General features: G+C 38.4%; 1 protein-coding gene across 2 annotated transcripts in view; it reads right to left on the reverse strand.

Annotated features, from left to right (window-relative positions):
- Positions 1 to 22,984, reverse strand: part of LOC125768976 (calbindin-32) — a 55,800-nt gene that overhangs the window by 20,844 nt on the left and 11,972 nt on the right. For both annotated transcript variants that reach the window (XM_049437327.1, XM_049437326.1), the window contains exons 2-3: positions 14,763 to 14,810; positions 267 to 477 (exon numbers count right to left, since the gene is read on the reverse strand). In XM_049437327.1, coding sequence (XP_049293284.1) covers positions 267 to 402 — 136 coding nt within the window. In that variant the 5' untranslated portion in view covers positions 403 to 477; positions 14,763 to 14,810. The remainder of the gene's footprint in view (positions 1 to 266; positions 478 to 14,762; positions 14,811 to 22,984) is intronic.

A 22,984-nucleotide genomic window follows, 5' to 3' on the forward strand; every position in this document is an offset into this window, starting at 1 on the left:
GGCAACGAAATCTTAAAAGCAGGGGAAAAAATCATCAAATAAACAAACTTCTTGTAGGTAAAACCTTCCCGAAACAGCAAAAACAACTGTTTGAAATGATACATTGATCCAATTGAAGCGAAGAAATTGTGCCCGTGTAAGCAAATCTAGAAATAAATCCACTCTTCAAATCGTATCTTCTTGGGGCGTAAAGAACCGCTCCACGCACACGCCACGTTTATGAATTGTTATTTTTGTAAACAATTTTACCCTCTTTCGCTACTCACCATCGCGATCGTAATGACTCCAGACGTCCATGAACTGGTTGGCGGACAGCTTCTTCAGTTCGCGCGACTCCGGATCCCGGTACTGGCGCATGAAGTTTTGTGCCTTCTCCAGATGTACCTTGTTGTTCGGCTCCATGGTTGTTTATGTTCGTGCGCGGCAAACGTTCTCCAACAATAAAAATATTGGAGCCGTCGCTTCCAACGAGCTTTTCTGTACGAGGAGATGAAAGTGGGGAGAACAAAAAGTAAGGAAAAGGTCTATTAGAAAAAAATTCATCCGATTACGGAATCGAGACTGTCAGTCTCGGTTTGGGAAATGCGGTGCTAAAGGTTTTTCGATGGAACAACATCCGAACATAACTCAGAACAGATTGACCAGGTCACCCGGTGGCCCCGTAGATGGAGAGGTTTGCTTCTGAAGCGTGTACAACATTCTGAAGTTACTCTTGTGGATACGCTCCAATAATGCCAACGTCCAGAACGGACATTGATACGTGGGAAATGCCACGATGGAGTTGGTATAGCATGGACACTAAACAGACGGTCGAAACACGAGAAAATCCGAATTTCTAACCCCCAAAAAAACAGACAACAAAACACGCCCACAGCGTTACAGCGTCTTGTGGAGTATCGTTCAAGGATATTGATTCTTCAACCAGATTTAACCGAACCAGGAAAATGTTCATTGGGTGTAACGGGTTCAGGTCAGTGTGTAAAAGATGGTTGAATAAACATACCACCCAGCACTTGTTGCAAAAGTGCCGCAAGGTTTTACTACCGCTTTTCAGATTGTTTCTCAAAAAACTCAACACGAGCACTAGCTCCTCCTGGAACTAGCTCCATACTTCGTCATCGGCAAGCAAGATGACCGCAGGCATCGAAGCGTACGCTCGTGCGGTTGTGCTTTTGCCGCCGTCCCGTTGGGCGGCAAACTCGACAGCTTGTAATTTGATTTCCGATGTTATTGGTACACAGCTTGATGTTGTTTCGGGGGGCTTTATTTCACGGTTGCTGTTGCTGCTGTTGCGTGAGTTAGTTTTGATAGCGACGCATAAATTACATTAGTTTTGTAGTATTGTTTTTCTTTTTTTTGTAATAGAATAAACATGTTTTGTCCGGGAAATACTGACTCCATCTTGTCTACGAGCGTATGGAAGATTAACACGCTCTGCAAACATTGAGGCTGACTGGATGTGCGTGAAGTTTGGACTTTTGTATGTTTCTTCCGATTGCCCCAGGACACAAATGCGCACTGGTTTAACTTTTTTAGGCGACAGAGAGAACAGAGCAATGGAATGATAATATTTGTACGTAAGCTAAGATAAACTCAAAACGAAGAGTGGAAAAGAGTGGAGAAAAGATCAAACTTTAAGCGAAAAATCCAAAACGATAAATGAAGAGAGAAAGCTCTAAATAAAGCTTTTTTTAAAGACATCCAGTAAATGTATAACATAACAACTAATTAAAGATGGATGATTGTTCTTTCTCTCTTTCTCTCTCTCTCTCTCTCTCTCTCTCTCTTTCTCTCTCTCTATTTGCGGCTTAACAACCTCTAAGGTAATGCGCGACATATTTCTCGCTCACTCGCCTTATTTTTACCACATAGCAAGTCAGTTCTTGCTACGGATAGGCTGTTCGGATGGGATTTGATCGCCAGTCCTGTCGTCTGAAAGCGCAGCCGTTTATCACATACACCCCGATAATTGTTAATCCCTTCCAATTCTGTACAATAAATATGAGGCAGTTTAATAGAATTTATGACACAAGATACAGTAAATATGATTTAATTTTTATATTTTTTGGATACTTATTTTTATAGATGGAGTTTAACTAAGTAGTAATTCAAAAATATATACCAAATCTCTCAAGTGTAACCAAGGTCAACATAAGTCAACAGTTGCAATAATGTGAAATAGAAATTAACTTTGGCTCAAGACCTCCAAAATACAATTTAATCAAGAAAACAATTTCCTTTTTAAATAAGAAAATTTATATTTATTGAAAATTTAATAAAAATTACAAGGAAAAAATTGCTAGGCACACTCACTTTTTGAAAAGAAGAATCTACTCATCACAAATTTCCTCCAACCAAAACGTGTAAACGTATCAAAATTCTTTCAGTGAAAAAGTTTCACACGAGGGCAAAACATTTAACCCTTCGCTGTCGTAAGAAGGGAAGCAAAGGGATAGCAAAAAAAAAACGGGTATAAAATATTCACACTTTGACTCAATTATCTAGCTAAACGCTAATCCGAAAGGACAAACGTTGCAACTTGAGCCTCGAGTGCTCTCGACCGCAACACTGGCACCAGGCAAAAACGAGATTATGTAATTGATGGGTCCACTTACGGTAGATGAAGCAACATGCTTCCCATGCACTCTGTCAGCATGATATAATTAGTTGCACCCTAGAGCAACCGAACTTGAACCGGCAAGCAGGATTCACACGAGCGTTTCGTACGCTTCCAACGCTGGCATTTCTGATAGACGAAGGTACGAGCAATTTTTGGGCCCCATTCCGGTGAGTGAAACAGTCGGCATAAATGTTGCAGCAGTTTTGGTAGGGGTACACTGGTTTACTACCGACACTACCACCTGGTACGTATCCTCTTCAGCATCTTCAGCACCGATTCTTGGTGGTGAAACTTTCGATAAGCTTGCTCTTCACCGCATCAAGTAGATTTGGATGCAAAAGGTCGTTTAAGATGGTTGGCTTAAGTGAATTAATGCGGTAGCTTCACGCTTGTCTAACGCATGTAAGAGCATTTATGGAAGTATTAGAGTGGTTTTGAAGAAATTAAATATTGCAGCCACGTTTAATGGAAGAAGATGATGCAATATTGACTTAATTTCTCGTGGCTTAGTCTTGTATAATTAAAAAATGTTCAAGCCAATTTTAAATAATAATGTTTCCGAAAAAAACAATTTGAAAATAGTATAATGGGAAAGTGAACAATTAATTACCAACTCAAAAGACAAATAAATATAATTCCAAAGATAAAGTTTTCCTCCTCTTTCTTACCAACACAATCAAAAGAAAAGTACAGTAAATGCGTATTAACACACGTATTAACCTTTTGCTGGACAATTGTCAGCAAATTTACTCAACTGGAACGTACTGGAAGCGTTAAATTCCACCGGACGTAGGTTGCGCGGTGTCTAAGTCTCTGCAGCACATAATACGTTGCTTCTCTTCTCGCGTGACATCCACAGTGTGCCCCTCACTAAGCTTCCTGGTAACTGAAACTTGAAGCGATACCACCCTGTGTGTGTGTGTGTGGTAAGCATGTAGCGAAACTTACACCACGGTGTCAGTTGACTACCTACATGACCAGTTTTGCCACCGGCATGCATGCGGTACACCTTCGTTAAGTGCACACAGGAGTAAGTAAAAGTGTGGTGAAACTTTTCTAATTACGGTACGACGTGAAGGTGTGGCCGTGGGTGGCCAAAGGGAACATGTTTGAAGCAAGACTACACGAAGAAAGTTTTGGTTTTTCGATAGCCGACTGTCAGCCCCGACCTACACGTTGTCAGCGGTGTGTAACATGACGGTTTTAGCTGTTCGGTAAGTATGATGCGATAAAAGTACATAAAAAAGCTGTATGTACCATTCTTGCATTGAATGTGTTTTGTTTTTTTTTTGTTGGCGTAAGCAAATTTGTGGTTAAGCATTATCCCACAACATTAAAAGTAAAGCAATGGAATTGCTTTGCCCCTAGTTAAAACGCCTGATAGTATGCAAGTTAGTGTTTTTCTTCACTTTTTAATTTATTTATTCTGTCATCGTGCTACAGAAACAAAACTAATAGGAATATATTTATTATTAACAATTTTTTTACAAATTTGACTAAATATCAATACTATAAAGCTCTTTCATAGATTTTAAATTGAAAATTGTTTATAAATTTGGTTGAGAGTATGCCTAAAAGTTTATTCTAAGTTGTAGAACGTCGCGCTTCATATTAGAACAGTTAATCAAAACTATAAAAAGATATTTTTTTGACATTAAATTATAGTTCAGTACGTAAAAATTCACTACTCAGTTTTAACAAATTTATCAAAATAAAATTAATTAAAAAAATGGTTCATTTTTTAAAGAGGTGTTTAACATACAAATATTAGTGTTGTGCTTATTGAATATTTTCATACGAATCTTCAGTGTCATTCATATGAATCTTCAGTGAAGGGGGCATTAAAATTCAAAAAATCCTGAACGACTCATGATTCTTTTATTATTCGCTGCCAACAAACTAACATTAAAAGTGCCGACCGGGTGGTTTAGGGGCACATAAATCATCGTCCTGTCCCGAAACTCTAACGATTCATAGTTCAATAAGGATTCATCAATCTTCATAATAGAGATTCAGAGTCATTCATTCAGTTCAAAGATATGTTCAGATTCATGAATCTGAATCAGATTCACCCAGTCGTAGGAAATATGATTATCAGTTAGTGAAAATTTTTCAAAACGATTATAGAAATTAAACCCAAAAAAAAGTTAAAGGCACTTTTAATACGAATCTTGTGTTTGTTATGCATTATTTCATCAGTAAAATTGTATTGTGAAAGTCATTGGAAGAAACCAAAAAAATATTAATCAGATTACCATAAACATTATGTGAATTCCATTGAACTACTCGAACTTGCACACAAACCGACTGCTGGAAGTCACACTGGAATGTTATTTTTCCCGGGGAAAAGAAAGATGTTTCCCGTGGTTAAGTGGAACTTAACCAAAGGACAATGCCATCGAAAATGGTACATTGGGCGGCCACAGTGTACGTTGTACACTTGTCAACAGCAGTTCACCATTTCACCCTTTAGAATGTAGCCGATGTCGTAATGTCGTGTCGAAAGGTTACCCGTTCGGCTGCTGGTTCGAACCGGACGACAACGAAAAGATTCGTTCTTCGGTCACGGAACGAATTCCATGTAACGTGGTATACCAAGAATGTTCACTGCTACTTCCGGTCAGATGTTTGATGAAATTGGTAGCAAGTGACTGTCAGACATTGGGACGGATGCAATTTCTTTCGTCCCATGAGAAAACCTCCCAGTGCCCCAAATGGCAAACAGGGGAGCCCTAAAGGGAAAGAAGCTGCGAGATTTGAAATCATCTAACGAGCTTTAATCCTACGATATCTTTTCTCTCGTCGATCTTTTCTGCGTTACCTCAGCTAAGTTCCATCGGGTTTTGCTATCGAAAATATTGCAAAACTCACACACAAACACACAGATTGTCAATCTTTCTCTCTTGTCGTTTCCAAGAATCGTGTCTTTGATTCGCTTCAGTTTCAATTTAGATTGACTTCCTGCGCTGGGGGAGCGGAAGGATTCACCGTTGGTGCGACTTCGATGAACGTTCTACAGACGATGTTGCACAAAAATGGCCACGTCACTGTGCTACGCCCGGGGATTAAGGATGGGATTGACTGGGTTCAACAAACCAAAAGGGTGACGGCTTTTATTTTTCTTTACATTTTTGAGAGCTCATTTTCGATCGAACATAAGCATTTTGAGTTCGATTCTATTGTGTGTATGCTGGGTAGAACGGATGATTGAAAGGATTTCGGAATCTTTTTGTTGATGATTTTTACCATTTTGTACATTAGAATACGGTATCAAAATTGGGTTTTTAATAAAAAAAAAGTAAACATAAAATTTCATTTAATGTTAAAGAATAAGTTGCAGAGTTTACTCAATTTTAATACTTAAATAATAAGCCAAATAAAATTAACCATAATTTTAATTTTAAATTTAATTTATAAAGGTATCATATAAATATAAAACCAAGAAATAGCTTCTAAATTGATACAATACGAAGTCGAAAGAATATAAAAATAATTTATTTCACGTAATTTCCTACGCTTTTAAATTTATCATCCCTTCAGACAATCAATTTCCTTTCCGGCAGGGGGAAAAACTTTTAGTACACTTTTTTTTAAATCAATTCGCACGAAACGATCGAAAATGAAAATCAATTCCAGCAAACGAACTGCTTACATATTTAGTACCGTTTTTTTTTTTTAATGCGACTGTGTCCATTAGAGAAAGCATTATCAGCGGGAAAGGGACACCCGGGCAAGGGAACGATTCGGAAAGTACGAAACGTGTCTCCATTTGTGGAGAACATTAAGTTGATTTAGTGCTTTCCCGGTTCTGCCGGCTGCTGTCGCTCTTCCACAGCTACATTGTGAATTTATGCAAAATAAGGTAAACGATAAACGACATCCAATCGCACCTACAGAATCTCGCTACAAGGTGTGTGAAATGCATTCGAATGCATTTTTTTTTTCGAAAACCCCTTGTGTGCAACATCGTTCCATCGGTGATGAGGGAACATGTGGCTGTTTGATTTCTAGGTTTCAAATCGATACGTGGTGCAGTCTGCTTTCCGGCTAATCGGGAAACGTAAACTACCTGCGTAATTCATTCCTTTGTCGAATGACGGAAGCGAAGCGAAGATTGGAAAAGACTAACGGCGTACAAACGGTGCCACGATATCGTCAGCTGCGATCGCTTTGAAATAATTCTCCAGCAAGCAAATGTAGCTTTTTATCTGCCTTTTTTGGAACTGTTTGTATTCACTGGGGGGCGTGTAGATAGAGATTGCCTTGCCAAAGGATGTTGCCAAAAAGCTATTGGAAGATTTTCAAAAGAGCGACTCAATTTGACAATAATATTTGAAGATTTCTTCTTCTTCTTGGCTTTAACGACCTTACCGGTCACGCCGGCCATTTCTGGCTTACTAGACTTATTTTTACCACGTAGCCGGATAGTCAGTCCTTGCTACGGGGGGGCGGTCCGGATGGGATTTGAACCCGGTCCGGCCGTATGAACTGGCGCCGTTTATCACATGCACCACCGGGCCGCCCCGAATTTGAAGATTTGTTGTTATTTATTTTTGGAATTTAAACCTCATACAAGCAATAAAAGTAATATAAACCGTATAAATATTTATAAAAACGTTTAAAGCACTTAAATTTTATTTCAAATACTTCATGTTTATTGCATCTTCTTCACATAGGCGCTGCTCTGGGATTTGTCGTATACGACGAACGACAACGACAAGTTTTATGGGTGCACTAGGATTTGTCGTCACACAAACTGTCAAACAGAGAAGGAACGTCAAACCGTAATAATAAGAAGAAAAACATCAAATCATCAAACATACAAAACCAACAATAAAGCGTCCTCAAATCTGAGTTCCATTGCCTAAACTTGTTAGACTGGCCGCTTTAATTAAAATTCAGTTAGAAATGATGCACATTGGACAGCTTGCGTCCATTTAATTTCTACTGCAACAATTTGTTCTGTTTTGACAACCAAGATGCACGTTTTGAAAGATGTGCCTACGACAAGTTTTACGAGGTTTATAGAAAAAACAAATTGATTTGTATAACGACAGATGTATGATCATGTTTTACAGGATTTGACAGAGCACCTTCATACAGCTCCATACGTTTGTATTTGTCGTTCGTCGTATACGACAAATCCCAGAGCAGCGCCATACTAAACGTTCACCCAAATTGTCGCATTGTGTGGGATTCGTTCGACAGAATATCTACACAAAGCTATCAACTCCCAGGCTGTCGTGTGGCGTGATGAAGAAAAGGTACCCCGAACGGGCGTCCACTATCATGATCGTATTCCAAACGACCAACTGCAGTGCCATTGCAGCTGCTGTGTATGTATGTCTGGTGCATCCTCCTTCCCGGAACGTTCGTACCGGTTGAGTTATGTTTGCTAAAAACTGCAAGCGACATTTCGATTCTGCCTTAAAACGCAGCAGTATGCAATCGTTCCATGATATTCCGAACGGAAGGGTGTGGATGGCCAGTAGAGTAGTCGTGGTGAACGAACAATATTTTCCGCACTGTTCGGTGTGAGAGAAAGAGAGAGAGAGAGAAAGGGGAAGAACGAGCGAGAAGTATCGAAAAGGGAGTTTCGAAAGGCTGACATTAGCTTCGGTCCGGGGAGCTATGATTTGTGCAATTCCCGGCGAGCATTGTATGCAACAAGACAAGTCTACAGTGGAAAATGTGCTGCATTTGGTCAACCAGTATCGATGTAAAATGCACTAAAACATGAAATCTATACTGTGATGCTCGAACAATTGAATTGACAACTCGTTTGGGGTCCAGCGATTGTATAGATGGCTAGAGATGGATTATGTCCTAACACCGATTATGGTAAACTGATCCAAATTAACAGGTTTCGATTTCAAAACTACTTTGTTGCTGGAAGTTGTCAAAAAAACTGAATGTGTTGGATCGTTTGTGTCGAAGGGGCGAAGAGTATATTAGGGCGTAGTGTAGAATCGAATAATTTAGATTATTTTTTATCTTGTTTAGTTACGAACACAACTTTAAAGGCATCTGTTTTAAGCGATCAAATGATTTTTTAATATTTTTTAAAAATTAATTCTAACTAAATGGTTGCTTGGAAGGAGGTTTTACTTAAATTAGTTGCTTTGAGTTTACTCATTCGAGCTGTATTAATTGTCAGACTGTGTCATTCGCTTTCGAGCTGTTGAGACAGCAAAATGGCGTCCGAAAAGATATTAATCATTTGTCAATTATTCATCAAAATTTGTATTTTTTTATGTTTAAAACTAAAACTACCGGACCAGATATTTTGACTGAAACGCTTCATTTTCATTACATTATTTTTTGCGGTTATACAATTCAAATGTAGTTGAAACGTACATTTTACATATGTATACTATAGTACGATCTTCAATAATCATTATTCCATTAATTCCATCATTAATAATATATTCCAACTCTTTGAAATTGTTTAAAAATTAACCACAAACGAAAAACGCTTAAAACGCTTGGTAGTTCTAGTGTAAATTAAAGATGATTTAAGGGTAAAATAACCGAGCTTGTGTGACTGGGTAATCATTTAATCTAAAAACAAATGAAAACTGAACATTTTTTTAGAGGAACATTTAAACCTCTAAATAACAAAAGGCATAAAAATACTCACACCCCTTGAAAAGAACTTCTTTTGATGCTTTTGCACAATTAAAAAAAACACAATCTAAACTAGAAAGCTAGTACGGAACGTGCATTGTTGAATCAAAATTTAATTTCCTCCTTCGTTTGTTTGGTGAAGCATTTTTTGGCCGATGTTAGCAGCACAGAATAGACCATTTGCGAGATGTAATATGTTTACATTCCGTGTAAAAAGGAATGTAAATTTGATTTTGCAGATTAAAAGTATAAACCATCCCGTTGCACGGGAACATTCGCACGATGTTTCGTCCGTGCGTTGGTCCACAGGCTCAGATCGTGTGAGAATTTCACGAGAAGAAAAATGCAATTTCATCCGTGTAGTTTCGTTTCGAGTGATTCGAATTGCATTTGAGTGTGATTTGAAGCAGCGGAAACTGTTCTACGGAAAAGTCTGGCATTCGCGGTTATTGCAACGTTCATATCCATTTGCTTTTTTGCGGCTATGGAGTGCAAATTTAGTTTTTATTCCATGTTCCACTTTTATCATTCAGTATATTTTTTACAGGTATTTATAGGTTGTAAAATTTTGTTCAAAAGTTATGAAATTGATAAAAAAAATAATTTTAGTTTATGACAAATCTTTACTGACATCTATATAGTATGTACAAATAAAATAATTCCATAATAATTAATCAGATGAATACAAAATATGCTTGATCGGACATAAGAGAAAAGCCAATACGATTACTAACGATTAGGCTTAACAAGCAGAAGAATTATCACTCAACCAATTAGGACTCGGATTGTTCACCTACGAGAAATAGATACAAACAATTATTTTCATAGCTTTTTGGGACGAAAGGGGATCGGATACACCATACAAGTGTGCAGCAACATCGGCCCTGCCAACCTCACAACAATCGCTTAACCGTGCAACAACCCAACCTGGTCAACGACTCAAAGCGGCAGGAAGTTCGTTAGAGTTCGATTGGGTTTGTTCGTCGTCACAACCAGTTCCAGGAAGAAAGGGAATAAAAGAAGAGTACTTGGAGCGAAGTAATTTGAGAGGGCTGCAGCAAAAGCTCAAGTGGCTCGGTTCATTTCGGACACCGTATTCGCGTCTGTATGCGAGCCCTTTTGCTGAAGTTGGTTGAACAAAAAAAAATGAACGCAATACCAATTTATTTATAGACACAGGAATGAAGGTAATGCAGCAGATTTTTTGGTCGGCAAGCGAGAAAGAAAAAGAAAACCGAATTCCCTAAGAAATGAACGATCATAAATAGATAAACATGCAGACCCTTATCGATTTGGTGTATTCTTCGGGGGGGGGGAAAAAAGGGTTTCGAGAAGTGTTTCTGTTCGATCGTTTGTGTGAGAAAAAAGGAATAAAAAAATAATAACGAACCAGCAGCATTTCAGTGTTGGACAAGCAAGCAATCCAAGGCAAACGGTGGCCAATTTGCTTTTATCGTAGCAATGAAAAGATTATCCAATGAAATGTAGAACGTCTGGAACGCACAGAGAGGCTTGCGAGCAGAATAAAGGAAACAGTAACGACAGTTTCAATGAATTTTAAATTAACTTCACAGTATGTTGGGTGTTAAAAAATGCAAACAATGCCACGCAAACGAGATGAAGCGAACGGTGAACAGGAAACACCGAGTGGCAGGAAAATGCCACAATTGTTACCTTGAAAAGTACAGGCGGACTCGGAGGACAAAAAATGTTCGTTGATTTATGGTTTAAATTTAAATATTTTAAAATTTCAACATAGAAAAGAGTGTCAATTATAATTTAAAGATATCACACACATGGAATTACGAATAGATCCGAAGAAAATTAAAAAATGAAAACATGAAATTCTGAAAAATACTTAAAAGAACTGCAACGCTCGAGGAAATTAATTTCAATTTTAACATCTTCCGAAATTTATAACACAACATACCAAATGTATTAAGAAAATGTATTTCAGGAAAAACAATTCTTGTTAAAAAAGAATGGCCGACAAAGCTCAGTAGGTGTCGCAGTAGGTGGAAGTTTATTCATGAGTGTTTCGAAGAATTCTTTCTTCCATTTTAAAATTCACAGCAAATACCATTCCCATTCGAGCCGGATAAAATGTACATTTCGCGTGAGATTTGCGCCAAGCTTAAGTTGTACGCGATGCATAAGCATTAAATGCTGGAACGCTGAACAATTCCCTCATGGCCCTCAAGTGCGAATGAAGGTAGACAATGGTTTGACATTGATTAAATTTTGCTGAAGTATTGCGTGACAGTCTGCGCATGAAACATGAACCGTACATATTTCCAAAAGCAAACCACCGGAATTGTGAAAGTTTTAAAAGGGGTTTTTGAAGGTATAAATGACATGTTCATCGAGTTTGGTTACTCTTTGAATTTGTACCCAAAATGGCGTTTCCCGGCTACCATAACGAAATTTAATATCGAATATAAAAATGTACTCAAAAAGCTACCTTGATGGAATATATTACAAAATAATATAATCATTTTCATGTTTTCATGTTTGTAAAATAAATTTAATCAATCACGAAATGGATGTGTCTTATTATTAAGGTTGATAACACATTTAACATACGCAAAAACTGAAACACCAATTAAATTAAGCTCAAGAAACAGCTTCGTGTTTTCGTGTTCAAAAAACAATGGCTAAAAATAAAACACATCGCCACCATCTTAGGCAAACAAATACAGCCAAACGATGCACTCAAACTCAAGGACTTTGGAATATATTTCGTACTTGCCGAACTGGATGAAAGTCAGATCGGCCTTTTCCTATTCATCAATCACGGGACTACACGGAAAACTGTATACTCTTCCTTTTGCCAACATCAAAGTGACTACAGGAGCTCAGCTAATTGATTACTGCTGGCGATGAAGTACTGACAGCCATTGCACGTTTCCTTTCGACGCGTTTCGTTCCGGGCAGTATAAACAAAAACACCCAAACCCAAAAGACGGGAAAATAGGACAACCATTTACAGCGTTACAATTCGCAATAGAAAGATTTCTTCCTTTTTTCCTTTTTTATGCCAAGGACACTTGTTGCTCTACCAATATGGTCACCGTGTGTACTGCTGTTGTGAGAAGCAAAAAAGCGAGCTGCAAATCATCTACAGTGTAATGCTTGCTCAAACCATGAACGGCTGTGGTCAGTATGATTGAAGTTCTTCATTTTTTCATCTTGCACCAGGAAATATGAACAAGAAGTTTATCGTTCCGCTTGCTGACACCTTCAATGGTCGATGGTGTCGGCAAAAAAACGTGTTTCAATTTGCTGTATAAAGCGATAGAGCAGAGGAGATATCTGACGGCGTCACTGTGGTGAAATGAGTTTACGTCCAATTTCCTATTACACATGTGCGTGATGCACTGGAAAGGACATGGCCGAAGTGACATCCAATTACGGTAGTGGAATAAGCTTTATTTCTTGATGGACAGCTTTTCACAGTGTATCGTGTAGGTCTTTTGAGATTTGGAAGACTTAATTCACGGTTAAAATAGCCTTTTCTAAACATAGAATTTTAAATTGAGCTACAGTTGAGCCTTTTAGCTCAATTTCTAATGCAGTATCACAAGACTTATTTTAAATTTAATAACATTAAATATCTAATAACGTAAATCAATATACAAAAAAGAATTATATTTGATATTATGACGTTTTCTAACCTAAAAATCGCTTTCAATCTTACCAGATTTAAATGTGCCATTCCAGCATTAGCGTTAAATGCTTATCAATCTCTCCCAGAAATAAAACGCTGGCAAACATATTTGGCTAACATATCTTCGCACACCCAAGCAAAAAAAAAACATAAATGGCAGCAATTTGTCTACCAATCGAAAAACGTTTCGCACCGTCTGGCGGACAGTCGGCGAACGAATCGCATCAGATGGAGGCGCCTGGTGTATCACTACATGGAGACGCCCGGTCGCTCACGGTCGGCCGGTGGTCCCATGGTGCTAACGACCGGACTGGGCCACCACGGTATCAGTTCCGCTAATGGTGGCTATCAATTTCCATGGCCCTTCCCATCAACGTCAATACCTTTCGGGTATCCATCAATTATACTAATATTTATCAGCAGCTACCAGAAAAAATAAAACACACCTCGGGACCGGCATTTTGTTTCGTTCGTCCCGTTTCCGCGGTCGGTGTGAATAAACTTGACCCGGAAGCACCGGCAGTTGAACCCCCACCGCTCACCAAAAGCCGATCGAACTGTGCCAGGCGATCAATCGCCACGATGTTTTTTGGGATAAATTGTGTGAGAGTGTATTTGTTTTTCCTTTTTCCATTCCCAACGGATGATCTTTGGCCGGAGTCGGACAAGTGTAAATAATGTTTTGCAAAGGCAATGCAGGGGTAAGCGAACAGACCAATAGCAAACTGTTTTCGATAAACTAAGGTTCAGTGTCATTTTGTCACTCGATGCTGCCACTGTTGGGGAAAGAGGAAGATCGATGGTGTGATTTACATTTGATGAATGACTATCCGATATAAACTGGAGAAATGGAGAGTTTTAATACAAAATCGTACTGAAGTTTTTGTACCTTTTTTCTTTAATTCCAATTTTTGAAAGATAGAGACGAGCTACAAAAATTATTTTTAACAGCATAACAACTTGAAAATGTTTTCCAACAAGCTTTGTTTTATCTCTAAGAAACTAAAATACTTTTCCAAAAAAAAAATTGAAAACAAACATTTCATTTCAATTGCATTTAGTTTTAGGGAAAAAACCTTTTTTCGGGGTTTTTTGGGTTAACACAACAAACCTTCCAAACGAAACTAAATCGTAGAAAATACCGATTTTCGCAACCTTTTTTTCCCGGAGCTATTGTAAGCGTGTCGGAAGCACGATCGGCAGCAGTACGACAGCAAAGCAAGAGCAAAATTAACTATTTAATTAGATTTTCCTTTGCCCCATTTGGCAGTCATTGCCTGGTGTGTGTGTGCTGTGTAGGCCACCCACCCCCGGGAGGTGGTGAGCTTTATCACGTAGCAGCCACTAATGAAATCGGATGGTGAGCGAAAGAAAAACTCAACCATTTTCCCGCTGTTGCCGCTCACAATCGATTGGCTTCCGTTTGTTCCGGAAGGTGCTTACGATCTGCACCCAAAACCTAACTGCTGCGGAGTACGAGTGCTGTCATCAACGGTGCAGTGTAGTTTTATGGCATGTAGAGGGTGATTGTCCATTGTTTTATTGAGATGAAAAATACAAGCGTAACAATAGCGTTGTTGTTGATTTGGAGCCTGGAGCGAGGGCGATAATCTAATCAAATGAAATGGAAGTCGTGTCGCGATGCTGGTAGATTATGTGCAAGATTAAGGAAACGGTTAAGAGTACGAGTGGGAACGTAGGTTTGAAGAAAAAAAAACAAAAATTGAACTACCTTCAAGGTGATTTAAAAGAAAATGGTCAAAAATTTACAAAGAAAAGTTTCCTGTAGCACTTGTACAATGTAAAAAGTTTTTCTAGAATGAATAGCCGTGAACGTGTTTCTCTTACCTTTAATAATGAGCAAAAGTTGCTTTTCTTGTGGAAGGTTTTTTTTTGCTGAAAAATAAAGCAAAACAAAAGAAAATTAATCCCATTGTCTTAGAAATTTTAAGAAAAATTTTACTGAAAAATTCAGTTTAATTTTACAACACATTTTGAATGATATTGTAAAACATTTTTTCTTTTCTTTTCAAACATGAAGTGAAAGGTTGCTTTCTTGAGGCGGAATGATTTGTAATGTCCGGTTTCTTTTTCATATTCCGCTCAGTTTGTCCCACGACGTAATGGACCGTTTGTTTTGACCGGCGACAGTAGAATAAACGTTTCAACTCGAATACTTTCGTCGACGCATTACCAAAAAACACTCATCCTTGGCAAAACCGAGCGAAACCCAAATGTTTTCCGGTAATGAAAGATGGGCGCTTTCGTACACTGCAGCAAATAAACTGACCGGTAATGCAAATACGAAAATGTTTTTTTTTTTTTTTTTGAGAAGGGGGGAGGAGGATTTATTTTACGCTCGCCCCAAAAATTTTACACCAAACTTTGTCTGTCCACCCAGTTGCGGTTGGTTAACGAGCTGGAAATGGTTTCGGTTTTATTTGGCGTTACTTCACTTCACAAGCTACACACCATTGCGTGGTTACCTTGGTACGTGGTATGCCAACCATTGAAGTACGTTGTGATTGAAGTCTTGCGACTGATACTTTAACCTCAACGCACAATCTCCGCTGTCCAGAACGTGTTGTTAAAAAAAAGCTTTTAATATATTACATTTTATTTGCATCATCGTTAAGGCGATTAGCGATCAAAAGATTATGAATTATTTCTGTTTTTTAACAAGGATGAATACCAATTTTCGAGAGGCTCATGAATTATGACTTCAGCACGTGTTTAATGCATTTTTTTTCCTTCCTTTTTTTCCATTCTACCCTTTCACACGATCGAATAAATTTTTTACATAGCCTAAAAAAAAGAAGGAGCACTGTTTTCAAACAGCTTCCCAACAGCAAGGGTACACATCCGGCAATAAACCAACCCACGAAACCATTGCCAATGGTACGGATACGGAAAATTTAATCATAAAATATTACTTCGACAGAGCCTGTTTTGCACAACCCAATGTTGCGCTCCGCGAACGATCAAAGGACCGCTGTTCAGTGTGTACATCCGAGGGAGGGCAACATTTTAGCGTACAATGTTTTATTACAAACCATACATCTTTACCGCTGGTTCAACCGATACAATTTCTCAAACGACCGCAATGTGCGGATTACGTGGCATTATTATTGACCCCGTGAAAAGCCTTATACGGCTTTGTGCGAAAGTTTGTGAACAACAGAACAATAACTTCAAAAGCGAAAGACTTATCGCGTAAATGGAAATTAATTTGTTTCGTGTGTCGTACATTGAACGAGCGTAATGTTTATTAGATAATAGAATAGAGAGAGAAAAGATGATAAAATGTTTCCATTTCAATGTTGTTAATTAAAACAAAAATAACCCACAAAGAAGTAGGAAAATAAGTTGTAATAAAAAATGAAACATTCTAGTATAAAACTTAAATATTCTTAAAAATATAAAACTCTGAATAACAAATTTTGTTTAACAATTCAAACTATCTAATCTTTAACGCTTTTAAGTACAAATAGTAAACTAAAATAGTAGCTCTTCACCAGTTTGCGCCTTTGATTAGGCAACCCACATGACAAGAACTTTAGTATCAGCATTAGTATTAGTGTTAAACGTAAGTAGAATGTTATGAATGAAATAAGCATGACACGAACCGTCGAAAGACAAGGCCATATTCCCTATAGAGCTGTACCTGACCTCAGATCTATCATGACTCATTTAATCATGACAGTGAAAAGTTCTTTTATACCACAAAAAACCAACAATTCAACCTTTTTCTACATGCCTTTTCCAACATGTTTTCCCCTTAAATTTCCCAAAGAACAGTCTGGTGTGGTTTTACTTTTTTTTCGACCAGATGATAATGTTTAAAATCCATTAGCCTTACAAAGAGCGACAAGAAAATCGATAAAACAGAAGCAACTGACTAATGGTCGCTTCCTCTATCGAATCGCTCCCACTATCCTCTGTCCATCCTCGGTGCGACCCATACCGTAATCAGAAAGAGCAACAAAGTTTAATTACAGCGTATGTTTTCGTTTCGTAAGGCTTTTGTCAGTTTTCAACGACCCTCTTCAATTGGGCTGTGAACGAGACTCGAAGGCCCATTTCGGGGAACACGCCAGCCTCGCTGTGGATCGGTCGTCGAAGCGATAGTCCGATCGACACCCGCTGAACCGGCATGAATCGGTAATCGTGTTTGTAACGACCGCACAATACTCATCGACACATGTGCCTATCGTTTCGGTAGGCTTAGAATTCGCCGGGAACGAGCCTGATTGAGAAGTTAGTGGAATAATTATCTTTGAATGATATCGTTTGTGGCGTTCCACAGGCAATGTGTACGACTATACGCAAGGTTGATATTAATTTTTACTAATTAAAAACATATATTGGTTTGTTCCTAATACAAGTCTCTAACTTGACACTTATCGAACATGAAGGCTTTGGTAACGCTTAACGCCAGAACTCAACGAACCACTCGACAAACACTCTTCATCCGTAACCGTAACAACCCGATTGGGGCATTCATTGACATCCTTCAAATTACGGTTTTCCAGCGCCCTAGGGAAGCTATTCAGCTGTATCTATGCTTCTGATTCATCCCAATGGTTCCTGGTGGTGATGAAGAAAAGGCTTATACAAGAGTATGTACTTCCACAATCACAGTTAAAGGACCCTGTTGACCCAGTGAATTTCCACATCGAATCGATTTGACGTACTCCGGTGCCGGTGTTCGGTGGTTATGTTAATTTAATTTACTCAACAATACAGTACAGCTGCAGTACAGCAATTTAGTACGATTTGTTCATCGGCATTATGGTTCAGTGAATGTCAAGCGCAAGGGGGCGGGCAAACAAATCGCTTTTCGATTGATATCGTTAGGACAGAAGGTTGTGATGGATTGGAAACGATGGAATGATTTGGAAATTTAAATAAATTCATTCATATGAAAAACGGCAGAGCATTTATTTAATGCTATGAAAAATACTTGCAAAAATAAAAATAAAAAAAATATTTAATTTCCAACATATAAAAATCCAATGTTTAAGTAAAATATCTCAAGAAATAAGTTTAAATCTTTATACCATAAAATTTTTTCAGAGTTGACTTGACCTCCTATCATTGATCAATAAGTAACATGTATTAAAAAGGACGATTTGTAGCAGAAAACTATTAAAAACTTAATAAAAAAGCATGTAAAATCTTGTTAAATTGAATTAAAAAAAAATACGGTTTTATTGCAGAGCACGGGAACGTAGTTCAAACATCCATAAAATTATAGCATGTTAAGGAATGGTAAACATAAACCCTGAATGCAAAAAGGAATCGTGCAGAACGAACGAACATTAAAATTTTACTCAATGCTAAATGCTTCCCATTGCGCCGTAATTGCATAAATCGTGAAAACTCACCTCGTAGATTTATAAAGCCATAAAAAATGGGCAATCCATGAGCAACGCACGCTGCTTCTAGTCACGCAAACGTTCAACATGGTGTCAATTACGGTTTTTGGGAAAGGAAGGAAACCCCCCCCCCTCGCAACAGCAAATAAAAAGAACCACGCGATGGGTGTTTGCGGAGGTTCTTTCCTTTTTCCTCTTCCTTTCATTCATTTCATTTAAGAACTGCTATCTGAGACGCTTGCAATGACAAGTGCGCGCCACATGCAAATGCTGTCAATGCTGTCAATTATGGAGGCACTACATTCATCGGAGTAACATCGCGCTACTTGTTGGTGGCCCACCGTAAGTCCTTCATGAGTGTTCAAAACACTCAGATTTCTATGTCCTTTGCAATTTAAAACGGCGCACGATGTGCGATGAAGAAGAGATGACTTTTGAAGCGCACGGAAAAGGAATCACTGTGTGTGGAGGTAACTTTTATAAAGTCAGCTGTCAAGGATGGTAAAGTATCTTCCATCAGTTTTGTGCGGCGTAAGGTAGAAGCTGGACGGGAGGGAAAACTAGTGTTCTCACTCACATGCCATTTATCATTTTGACAGTTACCAGGTTTCACCACGAATGTCGTGCTAATGGCGAGAGGAGCAATTCATTTCGAAATAAATTACAAGTTCTAGCGTGCCATTCAAACGCATACCTACCACCTGTGTGTAAATTACCGCGAGCGAAAGCTGGTGAGAACGCTCGTTTCCCTCGGCCATATGGTGTCCTTGCAACACCGAACGAACGACACGGGATACACGGTATCGCTTTCGCAATAGAAATGTCACATTTGAAAATAGTGTCCGTGTGGTTCGTGCTTTTACACAAAGGAGCTTTTTACTTTTGTAAATGTAAGTGAAAAGGAAAGTAAATTTTAGTTACATCTAAACACACGATAAGTCTGTACTTTTGCTATAAAATTTTGCTATAAATTTTAAAATGAGTTTCAAGTTGTATTAATTGTTGAGTTGTGTAATTTTTACAAAACAAATGTTATAAAAATAGCTTTAAGTTTTAATTCCACCACTACTCCCCGTTAGTATTTCCTTCATCAGATGCAATAGCTCTGCAATAGGGCTTCTAAACTATACTGCAGCGCGGGAAAAAAACTTTAAAAACAAACCAAAAAAAAGCACTTACTGCCTTTGAATGAACAAAAACTTTCAAAGCGTTTGGAATTGTTAGGACGCCTTTGTTTTCACCAACGAAATGTTCCACGTAGTCCCGAGTACGAGTTTTTGGGACCAAGTCTTTTCACTCGCTTCTATCGGGCTCGTTATCGGGCGGTAGTGACAGCGAATGCTATAAATCTAATAAAAAGCTTTACGAAAGTACTGATAAACGAGGAAATGATCGTTTTAATGGATGGGTAGCGTTTTAGAACGTTTTTCCAAAATGAACTAGCAAAAAGAAAAATACTTTTTTTTACGCTTTAGTGAAGTTTCCATTGTTCTGTTAAAACTAGAAACATTTGAAACTTGAAAACAAAATGCTCCAAAGAAAAATTTTGTTCTAATGTAAATGCTATAATTAAAATTTCCAAATTTATTTTTAATTATTAATTAAAAAAATAATATCTTAAGTAAGTGAAATATAAATTACAATATCATTTCAAAAATATGACCATTACTCTATAGATTAGGTTTTTAAAAAGATAGGTTTTTCTATTATTTTCAAACACTGCACGATAAAAGTACGCTTACACAGTGTTATTGCTACTAGAATGATACCGGCTTGATGACCAGTTCCGTTAAGCTTCAAATAAAAAGAAAAACCGACAACGGAAACGGACCGAAACTGGCAGCAGTTTAGAGCGGTGCAAATAAATTTGTTTTGTATTTAACCAAAGGAAAGGAAAGCTGGGAAGAGAAAAAAATCATGTTGACCATGTGCTACAGTTGACTCTCTCGAGGGATGCAGTACTAGTGATGGGAGACACTCAGCCAACCGTAGAAAACTTGTACAAAGAGGAAAAGATTTTTCTTTCTTTTATTCTCGTCCCAACACCTGGGCCATCCCACACGCCCCGTGCAACGAACACCGACCAAACCACTATCAAAGACATTACATTTCAACGGTCCAAAAAGACTTATGAACGGAGTCAGTGTACACTACCGCTGCAAAGGTAACGCCAAGCGTAAAGTGCCATTGAATGCAATGGGCTTTGCAAAAAAAAAGGATACTTCTCGGCAAACAAAAGCATCGCAACCAGGACGGACTGGTACTGGTTGGTACCGACCTAACAAACGTCGCTCGTAACACGGTTGACTGTTTTGTGGCGTTTTGCAGCATGTAGCAGCGAGGTACAAAAACCATTCACGGTCAAATGTGAAAGGGACGATATGAAATAAACGAACTGCAAAAAAAAGTAAGTCAACATCAAGCGGAGGAAGTTTCATTGGGCAACAGAAAGACTAGCAGTACAAATTTAACATTTATCACAAAGGAATGGAATCATCACAACTTGTGCGCTTTGTACGGTAGACCAATAAATATGTACATCGTACTGTTATTATTTATTGACTGTTGTGAGGCTTTTTGTTATATTTTCTACGTTTTTCTGTTACTTTTTCTACGAACTTTCTTTTACGTTAGAGGTTTCCTTTTTTATTTTTTATGAAAAAATAAAATTGATCTGCTATTACTAACGCTCATTTAATTGCTAGAAATGATGAAAACACACTTTGCGTGTGATCGATTTTACGACTAAATGGGGCTTTTCCGATTCGTTTAGTATAAATCGGAATCGGACAGTGGAACAAAGTGCGACATGATTTAATTTTGTCATATTTGTTTTTCACTTTAATCTGGAAAAGACATCATTATAAGGTTTCCGGGATTAAGTAACAAGTGAGCAGTTTGAAAAATTGGTTTTTTTTCTTGCCGCCGAGCCATGACGGTTGAGATTTTCCTCAGAACTTAAAGCTTCAGGTACTCACAAGTGATTTTGAGTGATTTGTGTTTTAAGGGAAAATCTGATACATCGATAAAAGTCTCCAAAAATGGAGAGTGTGTGACTTTAATTTATTTCTCTCTTTCTCTTTTTCTTTTCTTCTCTTAACGACCTTTAGGGGTACGCCAGCTATTTCTGGCTTTGTAGACTATTTTGTACCACGTAGCCGAAAAGACAGTCCTTGCTACGGCGAACGGTCCGGATGGGATTTGATCCTCGGTCCTGTCGGAGCCGGCGCCGTTTATCACTGTCGTTTATAAATGTCTCTACTAAGGCTCCTGCTATAAGTAGGGCCCATACTATAAATCACTTTAACTAATAACATGCTTATAACTGTTATATATCTTTTCAATCAAACTGAGCCATAAACTCAATTATACAAAGATTAAAATTACATGAAATACTCTATGTATTGTCGCTGACGACAAGAGAAGTATTATGAATAGTTCTCATAGATACACAATTTGAGGAAAGCCCTGAAAAGGTAACGGAAACTTGGTTTTGAGACGTTTGCTGAGGAATTTGTGAGACTGAGGAAATTTGAGAAAAAGTTTCAACTGTCATTGCTCCACGACTTAAAATTGAAAGCTACAATATTGGAAACAAGTTTTTAAAACAATCTTTTCTATAAGTCTAGATGGAAAATCTGGGAATTATCATCATCCTATTACCAAGAAAAAGATTTAAGTTACCCTGTTCCATGAAGACAGCGATTTTCAAACATTAATTTATGAACATTATGCTCAACCATGCAACATAATCCGATAAAATGTGATTTGCAAAATAAAATCCCCATAAGCATCGAAATCACGCTACGCTACACCGAATGTAACGAAATTCTACTTTTCTATCGTTTTTGGCCAACAACAAAAAAAGTGGCAACACAACGAGCTGCCTCGAAATTGAAGCCGAAAATCAAACAACCCTCATCACTCAAATCACCGATCGACAGTCAATCGACAGATTTACCATTTTGGGCACTTACGTGCTGCTACAGTCTTTCTTCGCGGGCCAACGAAAAAAAACCCAACCCCGTACCGAGGGTTGGATAATTTCAGTCCATAAAATTACCATCCATTTTCGGGTTTTTTCCCCAAGTAATGTTCCCCATTTTGGTAACAATTTCAATGGAAAATCCGCTAGTTTCCGCTTATTTCGCGCGAGTGAAAGGTGGGAATCTTAGAGAAAACGCGTGTAAAAACAACTTCTAAAAGACTTCTGTCTGATCGCACACTTGTCAGACGAATCACAGACTGGTGGCGAGATGTAAAATAACCGATACCCAGAATATATGCACCGTTTGCTCACGTAACGCGACCACACGCTCCCGTTCACAGATGATTGATGCATCCTATCAGCCGAGAACGACGGAGGCGTATGCTAAGGACTTTTGACAGATAACCATCTGCCTTCGGGGTGGTGCCATGTGGTGCCAATCGCTTTGTGTGTCGGAGGGTGTTTTTTTCGCTCTCTCTCCACTCATTGTCAGTCTGCCATTGTGACCGTACCACTGATTTTACATCATGCTAAGGAAGCATGAGTAATCGCTCGTCAGACCACACAGACACACACACACAGCCGGTGGATCGATTGATCGATGCAACAACAATCCTGTGGCTAGACCGGATGGACGGAAGGAAACCGATTTTTCACAGCACACACACCCATGAGCGTTTGGCTACAAAAAAGGGCCAGGTTTG

This window comes from Anopheles funestus, chromosome 3RL (genome assembly GCF_943734845.2).
Source record: "Anopheles funestus chromosome 3RL, idAnoFuneDA-416_04, whole genome shotgun sequence".
NCBI classification, from domain to species: domain Eukaryota; kingdom Metazoa; phylum Arthropoda; class Insecta; order Diptera; family Culicidae; genus Anopheles; species Anopheles funestus.